The 10068-nt window shown below is 46.3% G+C and overlaps 1 protein-coding gene across 1 annotated transcript; it reads left to right on the top strand.

The window, feature by feature from the left end:
• The first annotated feature begins 7659 nt into the window (after positions 1–7659).
• LOC123057931 (ubiquitin-60S ribosomal protein L40-1-like) lies at positions 7660–8561 on the top strand. Its single transcript, XM_044480793.1, has 3 exons — positions 7660–8026; positions 8162–8228; positions 8313–8561. The coding sequence occupies exons 1-3, from the start codon at positions 7698–7700 to the stop codon at positions 8349–8351; spliced, it is 435 nt and encodes a 144-aa protein (XP_044336728.1). The 5' UTR covers positions 7660–7697; the 3' UTR covers positions 8352–8561.
• The last annotated feature ends 1507 nt before the right edge of the window (positions 8562–10068 follow it).

The following is a 10068-nucleotide window of genomic DNA, read 5'->3' as shown; positions in this document are numbered from 1 at the left end:
CAGCCTGTCCATCATCATCTCCACCATTAGCTTCTGAAATGTTGAAGTTACAGCTTTGTTGTGTGTTCAAATTAACTTCAAGAGGGTGGACCACTCCATCTTGTGACAGACTTAACCCAAAATCAGGACCCCCACTGGACTGCCTATTGGAATTTGTTCTTCACAAACATTGTGAGCCCTGTTACAATCAACATCTCTATCTTCATTTACCTTGGAAACAATGATATTGAGCACTGTGAAATCTAAGTGGTCTATCATTTCTTCAACTGCATCTTGACTGTCCAGAAGAAATAAACCTTCCTGCCCAATCCCTTGTTCTTTTACCCAGTACATGTAGTCATCTGACCCATAGCCTTCAGTCTCAGTAAGTGCTATCAAGTTCAGAAATGTGATGTCTGAAACAGAAAACCTCCTTTCCATATTATCTCTGCCCTGGAAATGCAGCCTAACCTCCCAAATTTCATCATCCAACCTGCATTACATAATATGTTATTTGAAAAGCCCAACTAACTAAGTGTTTTTTGCTACAAAAATTCAGTGCACACTAACTATAAAGTACAGTAAGGAATCTGAATCCAACAAATGCTTCTCTGAATCCACCATGCATTTCTATTAAATCTAACTAATCCTTCAGTGCTAAGTGATACTGTTGCATCCAAAACATGCCACAGAGTGTTTGCTCAACTATTATTCAGTGCATGTTCATGTTCTAAGATGAATCACAGCAGCATCAACCTAGGGTTTGGTCAAAAAAACTAACTAAATTATGCTATGTTGTTTGAAATGAACAAGCAAAAATGCAGAAACTGTTGAAGGAGCTCATAAGAGGAAAAAAACTTACTCCACCCCTCCAAATGCAGAGGCCCAGTGCTGGGAGTTGGCCGGATCTGCCTGCACAGCGCTAGCAAGAGACCTCAGTGCTCTGTACTCAAGCGAGAACTGGCAATCATCAGGCGACGGCGGTGTAGCCTGTGGCGTAGGAGCCTGCATCAGAGCTGCAGCCTGTGGTGTCCGCTGCGGTGGCGACGGCGCCGCCGGCTGGGTTGCAAGCTACCACTCCCCAGCCAGTTATCAACCTCTGAGAACTCGCCGCCTCCATCCCCCCTTCCACCTCCACCCGTTGAATGGCCGCCATCGCCTAGTTTTGCCACCGCCGCCATCGGAGAGGGAGGCGCGCACGAGAGAGAGGGAGACAGAGAGGGGGAAGACAGAGTGAGGGCAGGCCGGATCCGTTTGACCTGGTCGGGACGGCCCGTGCGCCCTAACGGCCGTCACCCGCGCGCCGTGAGCACTGTGGCCGACAAAACCCTGACGAGCGGGCCCCACATGTCATAACCCCAGTTAAAACTTAACCGTTCGGCCACTTGGATTTTTTGGAACAGCCAGCCACTTTTGTGGTAGTTTTTTGAAAAATTAAAAAAAGCGGTAGTTTTTGGGAACGATAGCCCGTAATATGGTAGTTTTTTGCTATTCACTCTAAGGAGTGATATACATGGATTGGCCGGCCCTAGACGTCCTTGGAGCATGCTGATGGCCATGCGTGCTCTTTTTTAATTAGCCCGTGAACATGTATGATACGCGTGTTGATGAAACGATGTGCCTCTTAAACAGGATGACCCACGGCGGCATGGGTGAGGCGGCCGACGCCATCTTGGCTAGGCTAGGCTAGCTCAGTGCAGCGGCGGTGATCGTGCGCAGCGTATGTTGGTGGTGGGGTGTTTTTTCTTCTCTTGCGCAGCTGCCTTGGTTGAGGCGATCCCAATTTTCATGGCTGCCCAATGCACCGAATGATGACTCTGAAGGTCATTACCCCTTTTTTCTTTTTTGTGGGTGAAGGTCATTAAAACTTGTGCACGGGGCAAACCTAGCGCGCGACCCTACAACAACTAGCTATCTATGCGGAGTGTGTTGATGTGGCTACGACAATTGGGAAGGCCCACTCTTTGCATTGTCGAACCTAAGCTCGGTTCGGCCAAATTGTCAATTTGTATCACCTCGCAAAAAAAGAAGTCAATTTGTATCTCAACCATCGAATAAAAAACAAGGGTTCTCAGACAAGTGATTTTTATTTTTGCATGCGCTTCTCACGTGTCCAAACATCACAAAAATAATTGCACGCACATGAGCAACTTGGATGCCTATTTTTTAAATTTTTTTTGAATTTACCACGAGCGGGTATAGCTGAGCCTGGAGTAAAATCGTTGCTTTCCTCCTATGTTGATAATTCAAAAAAAATGTCACATCAGATGGTCAACTACTCGCTCATGTAGTAGGGGTGATTTCGGACGTGGGCTTGGAGGAACCCGGGCTTAGCTCATTGCTTGAGCTTACAGCTTTCGGTCGTAAATCCAAGTCGAACCGTTCGAAAAAATGTCGTAAGTCCTCTAGGAGGGCGAAATTTTCTAAATCTCCTATTGTTTCCTCATGAATGGCATGTTCTTTAATACCAGAGGTTTTGGTGACTTGGCTAAACATCTATTCATTGCGGAATGTAATAGGGAACACAATTTAGACTTTTTGGCTTTATCTGAAACGGGGAGACGTGATTTCTCAGTAAGTCTTCTTAATCGTCTTTCTGGCGGGATAGACTATACTTGGATTTCTCGGCCACCTCGAGGTCGTTCTGGGGGCATTTTACTTGGCGTAAACACGGGGACTATGGATGTGTTGGCTAGTTCGGATGGTGAATTCCACATTAAACTCCATATCCAGAACAAAGCTGACAACTTCACATGGACCCTCGTCGCTGTGTATGGAGCAGCCCAGGATGAGTTCAAGGCTGATTTTCTCCGTGAATTGGTTAATCTGGCGAAGGAGAATTCCTACCCCATTCTTATCGGTGGGGATTTTAATTTGCTACGATTTCCAAATGAGAAAAGCCGAGGTAGGTTTGATAATCATTGGCCTTTCCTCTTCAACGCTGTCATAGACAGTCTAGATTTGCGAGAGGTTTCCATGATTGGAAGACAGTTCACTTGGGCGAACAGTCTTCCAGAACCGACATATGAGAAACTAGATCGCGTATTAATGGATACCGACTAGGAATCTAGATTCCCTATGGTTTCTGTACGCGCTCTACCTCGCATAGAGGCTATCTCAGACCACACACCCATCCTTTTAACTACTGGATTGCCACGACCGCAGCACAGACGCTAGTTCAAGTTTGAACTGGGTTGGTTGCATCGGGATGGATTCCATGACATGGTCAAGAAGGTGTGGGATAAACCGGTTGCCGGGCTTACCTCAATACACAAATGGAACAACAAAATTCATGCATTACGTAAGTTCCTTAGTGGTTGGGCTAGGCACACTGCGGGTATCCTCAAAAAGGAGAAGCTTCGTCTTTCGTCTATCATTGATGAATTAGAAGCCTTGGCAGAGGTTAGACCTCTATCTGAGCATGACATCGAGATCAAGAGTCATTCGAATGCACAGATAGCTAGCATGCTGCGTGAGGAGGAACTCAAATGGTACCAACATAGTAACTCTCAATTTATCCTGAAAGGTGATTCGAATACTAGATTTTTCCATGGAGTTGCCAATGGCAGACACCGGAAGAAAATTATTCATTCCCTACAACAGGATGAGGGCATGATTGAGGGACATGAGCAACTTAAATCTTATATCACTAATTATTATAAAAATCTGTTCGGAGCCCCAGAGGAAGGTAACTTCTCAATGGATGAGTCCCGAACGAATGACATCCCCAGGTCTCTGATGAGGAAAACGACCTTCTAACAGCCCCATACTCCGAGGAGGAAGTTAGAAAGGCGTTTTTCCTAATGGAGCACAACAAAGCCCCGGGTCCAGATGGTTTTCCAGCTGAGTTCTACCAGAACTTCTGGGAAGTTATCAAGTCGGATCTCCTACTTTTGTTTAGCGACCTACATGCTGGCCATCTGGAATTGTTTCGCTTAAACTTCGGTGAGATTATTTTATTACCTAAGGTTAATGAGGCTGAAAGGATACAACAATATAGACCTATTTGCCTCCTTAATGTTAGTTTTAAAATATTCACGAAGGTTGCGACTATTAGGCTAAATTCGGTTGCTGAACATGTGATTCGTCCTTCACAAACTGCTTTTATGCAAGGAAGAAACATCCTAGATGGAGTTGTTATCCTTCATGAAACAGTCCATGAATTACATCGGAAAAAGTTGAATGGGGTGGTACTCAAAATAGACTTTGAAAAAGCGTATGACAAAGTCAAATGGCCATTTCTTCAACAGACTCTCAGAATGAAAGGATTTTTTGCAGAGTGGTGCGCTATGGTCCATAGCTTCGTTTCTGGAGGTAGTGTTGCCATTAAGGTCAATGATGACGTTGGACACTATTTCCAAACAAAGAAGGGATTGCGACAAGGTGACTCGGTATCGCCCATGCTATTCAATATAGTGGCGGATATGCTAGTGGTCATGATTGAGCGTGCCAAGGTTGATGGCCAAATTGATGGAGTAGTAAGTCATCTAGTTCATGGTGGTCTCTCTATACTTCAATATGCCGACGATACGATTCTCTTCATGGATCATGACCTCGAGAAAGCGAGAAATCTGAAATTAATTTTATCAGTATTCGAGAAACTCTCAGGTCTGAAGATCAACTTTCATAAAAGTGAATTATTTTGTTTTAGCGAGGCTCAAGACGAGGCCCACCTATACGCTGAACTGTTCGGATGTGGGTTGGGCCAGTTTCCGATCACATATTTGGGGATAGCGATACATTACCGGAGACTCACAAATGATGAATGGAAACATGTCGAGGAGAGGCTGCAAAAAAGACTTAGCAGTTGGAAAGGTAAATTGTTGTCTCTAGGTGGAAGATTGGTCCTCATAAACTCAGTACTAAGTAATATGGTACTATATATGATTTCCTTCTTTCAGTTGCCAAAAAGAGTTTTACATAGATTGGATTATTTTTGATCAAGATTCTTTTGGCAAGGAGATAGCGAGCGAAAGAAATATCGACTGGCTAAATGGAGTGTGGTTTGTCGTCCCAAAGACCAAGGTGGGTTGGGCATTCATGACCTTGAGGTTAAGAATAGGGCCCTCCTTGGCAAATGGTTGTTTAAATTACTGACCGAAAATGGTGTATGGCAAACCCTCCTGAGGAGGAAATATGTGAGCTCCAAGGCGGTATCCCAAGTATACTGGAAGCCTGGGGATTCTCACTTTTGGGGGTTCTAATGGCTACGAAGAAATATTTCTTCTCCTATGGATCCTTCTGGATTAAGGACGGCTCAGAAATTAGATTCTGGGAGGACAAGCGGCTAGGAAATGCCACACTCCGGGAACAATATCCGGCTCTATACAACATTGTGCGTCACAAGGGTGATACTATTGCCACTGTAATGGAATCATTTCTGCCAAATGTGACATTCAGAAGAGATTTAGTTGGACCTAGACTCCAATCGTGGTACATCCTGCTTCAACAGTTGTCCACGGTGCAATTGTCACATGGTCTGATGTATTTCGATGGAACCTACATGAGAATGGAAAATTCTCAGTGGAGTCTATGTATAGAGCGTTAATCCAGTCTGATGTGCCAGTTGATAATAATAAGAAGATCTGAAAGATGAAGATACCTCTTAAAAATAAAATATTTGCATGGTATCTTCGTCGCGGAGTCATTCTTACTAAAGATAACCTTATCAAGAGGAATTGGCATGAAAGTCCGCGATGTATTTTTTGTCATCATGATGAGACAATAAAACATTTATTCTTCCAGTGCAAATTGGCTCGGTCTATATGGTCAGTCATCCAGATAGCTTCTGGCTTGTATCCTCCTTGTAGTGTTGCCAATGTATTTGGCAACTGGTTACATGGGATTGATCACAGGTTTGAACTCTTCTTAGGGTGGGAGCGCTAGCCGTTATTTGGTCGCTTTGGCTATGTAGAAATGATAAGGTTTTTAACGATAAAAGTACTTCTCTAATGCAGGTTATCTACAGATGTACCGGGACTCTTCGTTTATGGTCCTTTCTACAACGCGTGGAGAATCGAGACCTATTTACGGAGGTGTGTACACGATTGGAGGATACGGCGAGGGATACTTTTATCCAACATGGGTGGCAACATGATCATAGGATTGGCCCACCTCCGCTTTAGGCGTTATACAGACTCTATCTTTGTATTCCGCCTATCTATTTTTCGTTCTTGCAGAGGACTTTGTGTGGCTGTGTGCATCTTAGTTATGCAGAGGCTGAGTTTAATGCTTAAACCTTTTAAGTAATAAAGCGTCCCTTTTCAAAAAATGTTGATAATTCAAAATGGGTCCCATGCTCATCAACACTCGGTGAATAGTAATTAAAAAATACAAAAAATCTGAAATTCTTAGGAATCCAAGCTGCTCATGTTCTATCGAAATAGGCTTTCGCCGCGCTTCATAAATAAAGCAACGGTCCATACAATCTAAGTTCAACCGCACTGAGCATACAACGGCTGGGGCCACAGCACAATCAAGCCAAGAAAGCATAAAAGAAATAGAAAGAAAAGGCCACCTAGTGGCGTCCGCATAACGGCACTACGAGAAAGATAGTCGACGCGCTGAAGCCAGGAGCGCATCCATCATCAATCCAAATCGGTCACGATCACGCTACCTCGAGAGCGGGTGCCAGTGCTGCAGGAAAGCAAGGAATTTGAAGAGGGAGTCAGACGCCTTCCTCGGGAAAACCTTCTCTATCACCATCTTATTCCTAGTCGTCCAAAGAGTCTACGTCATCGCCGCAAAAATAAGCCAAAATAGGCGGCGATGACGTGACGGCTGATTGCGAAGAGCTGCTCATGTTCGCGCTCGTGATACGTAAATCTAGTTGAGACCTGCTGCCAGTTGCATCGAGCCCCTTTTGCGCGAGACATGATGAGTTGACCGAGCCAGTTGGTTAGCCGTGGATAAACAGCCCCCCTTGATGTTGCGCGTGTGTATGCCGTGGTGGGGGTCGAATGATCAGGACCCCGTGATAGCTTGGCGCTGGATGAACATGACCCCGATCGATTGAGGAGGACGCGCCGTGGTACGCCACACCCCGGTCGGTTGAGGGTTGATAAACAGGACCGTGTGGAAGCCGTAGGCAGTTGGGGGTGGATGAATAATAGAGGACCCCGTTTCGACCGTAGTCGGTTGCTGCTAGATGAACGCATCCCCGTTTCGGCCGTTTTACGGTACGCCACAATCCAGCCAATGAGGGAGTGGGTCAATGAACATGACCCCGTATCGGCCATTCCAACCCAACGGGTTGGCTCCCGGTCAACATGACGCGGTTTTGGCCGTTCCGATCTAGCCGGTTGGCTCCCGATGAACAATTGTTGCTGTTTCGTTCGTTTCGACCCAGCCAATTGACTTCCGATAAACAGGACACGTAGCACTAGGGAGCAGCGAATTACCCAAAGGTGGAAATCGTAACAGACTGGGTTGCTACGATAATGCATGGAATGATCTACGACTTGCAGCATGAACTTGCATCTAGCCAGAAGGAACTTATGAATTAATTAGAGTGTAGAGATATTTTGTTTGGAATTATGTCTCTCTCTATATCCGTGCCGGTCACATACATGTTCCGTTACCGTGGCATACTCAGTTCCGTAGCGGCCGAGTTTCCGTTTCCTCCGATCGATCGCTATATAGGAGTATTTCGTAGCGGCCGCCGTCTCCGGAGCAGCGCTACGCACATCACACCGCCGCCACCTTGACGGCCCACGACGATGCAGATCTTCGTGAAGACGGTCACCGGGGAGACTCTCACGCTTGAGGTCGAGAGCAGCAACACGGTGGACAGCGTCAAGGCCCAGATCCAGCGGAAGGCAGGAATCGACGGCGATCAGCCACCGTCTGTCCTCTTCGCCGGGAAGCAGCTAGAGGAGGAGGAGGATGGCCGGCGAACCCTGGCCGACTACGGCATCGGCAAGGGGTCGACCCTGCACCTCGCACTCGGGCTCCGCGGCGGCTACCAGCGGACCGGCTACGCATGCGTCGATCCCGGCCTCCGAACGCTTGCGCTCAGCTACAATGAAAACAAGATGATCTGCCGCAAGTACGTGCCTATAGCCCTATATATATATATATATATATATATATATATATATATATATATATATTGTTTTCCAATCTCGATCGGTTCAGTGCCATATTGCTCCGCCATTGATTCGTTCGTTCTCGATGAAATTAGGTGCTATGCACGCCTCTCGCCGAGGTCTACCAACTGCCGCAAGAAGAAGTGTGGCCGCAGCAGCGACGTAATTTCTCTCTTCAAATTAGTTTCTCATTGGCAGTAATTTACATGTTCATTCTGTGATGTTATGCGTTTTCTTTTTCTTCAGCTGAGGCAGAAGAAACCGCTTGGACGACATTATTGGTGAAGCAACTTTACCGGGGCAGCAGTGACATGCGTACTAGTAACTGCGGAATCCACCATCTTCCCATAAGGACTTGCGGATATATAGATACTATGATCATTCATAGACTTGCTCTCCACCAATGATCTGAGTTTCTTGTTTGGCATGGCTGTGACACCGAATTGATGTTTGAATGTATGTGTAGTTCCATCGTTAAGTGACGTTGTAAATTTCTGTTTAGACTCGATTGCACAGTTCGTAGGATTATCTTACATGAACAGTACATGGTATAGATTGTAGATTCTAGTCCATAGGAGGACATATTTCCCATGACCAAAAATTAATAGAGGCGGTGAAGTGGCATAGTGGGACGGGTCACGGGTGGTCTCCTTGTTGCCTTGTCTCGGGGCTGTCAGTGATGAGCGTTGTCTTCGTCAGACGAGGAGAGAATCATGAACTCTTTGGTTGGCGCCGAGAAGGCCCCATCATTCAGTGGAGCCGTCCGTTGCCTCCCGGTGTACATGAGTTTTGGACGTATGCACGGCTAGATGTTCGAGATTTGGTCGTATGTATGTTACAATTTAAACGGGACAAAATCATGCAGCTTGGTTGTATGCACGAGTATAAATAGTTATAAAAGCAGTGTTTCTCAGTATCCACGAGCGAATGGATCGGTCAAACCCAAAAAAATCATGCTAGTTTATAAAAATTACTTTTATATGGCTACAACCTCTTGTACTCGGCTGCTTGGCATGGACCCCCCCCCCCCCCCCCCCCCTCCACCCCCGACATGCGCAAAAGCCAAGTGGAAGGCGCAGAGCTGAGGCAGCAACCTTCGGAAAGACAGACACACGACAGTTGGTCGAGGTCGGGCGACCTCACAAGAAAAGGCTTTCCTCCTCCTTCCATCGGTGCCCTCATCGGTCCGCCTCATCTTCGATAGCCTTTGGGACATGGAAATGCAAAGTATACGGCAGGTATCTTACCCTAAGTCGGTTCGTTCGTGTGCCCCTCGTTGCTTCCCCCACAGAAGACAGAACAGGGTTTCGAGATAAGAGAAAGATTAGTTCTAACATTGTATAAATTGATTGATGGTTGGCACTGGCGTTGCATTCAAAATAGTTAACGGCTGAGCTCGACGGTGACACGGATCGCTGTGCGTATATCGCGCCCCGCTGTTGGCCGGCCACGCCTTGCCGCTTCTCACGACCGTGCTGCCTCATGCAGCATCACAGCGTCACGCCTACACACCGCATCACACGGTTGCCGGGCATCTCACTTCCTTCCGTGCTTCATCTGAAACTTCACTGAAGGACAACTCGCTAAGCTAAGCTACATGCAGACTCAAACTTAACATGCTAATACAAATATAAAGATTAGTTCTAACATTGTATAGATTGATTGATGGTTGGCACTGGCGTTGCATTCAAAATAGTTAACGGCTGAGCTCGACGGTGACACGGATCGCTGTGCGTATATGACACGGATTGTGGTGAATCCTGCCCCCTTTTTTTGCCTTTGAGATTTGTGATGGGTGAACTTGTGGAATTTTCACGACACGAGACTGCATGCATGCAGAGGTTGCCCCACCTCTTTTCTTTTCCAAACTTTCAATCTACTCTCATAGCAGTACAAAGAACACAAGAAATGATAAAAATTATAACCAGACCAATGGACCACCTAGCGACGATTATAAGCACTAGAGCGAGGCGAAGACGCGCCGGTAGTAGACAGTCGGAAA

Source organism: Triticum aestivum, chromosome 3A (assembly GCF_018294505.1).
Source record: "Triticum aestivum cultivar Chinese Spring chromosome 3A, IWGSC CS RefSeq v2.1, whole genome shotgun sequence".
NCBI classification, from domain to species: Eukaryota; Viridiplantae; Streptophyta; class Magnoliopsida; order Poales; family Poaceae; genus Triticum; species Triticum aestivum.
Note: the sequence above shows the minus strand (reverse complement) of the source record. Positions and strands in the feature narration are given on the sequence as shown.

Bases quoted from the DNA above. Each gene is read 5' to 3' on its own strand.
- LOC123057931 (XM_044480793.1), top strand. From the start codon at position 7,698: ATGCAGATCTTCGTGAAGACGGTCACCGGGGAGACTCTCACGCTTGAG. The intron at 8,027-8,161 runs GTACGTGCCTAT...CGATGAAATTAG, and splicing joins AACAAGATGATCTGCCGCAA to GTGCTATGCACGCCTCTCGC. The intron at 8,229-8,312 runs GTAATTTCTCTC...CTTTTTCTTCAG, and splicing joins AGTGTGGCCGCAGCAGCGAC to CTGAGGCAGAAGAAACCGCT.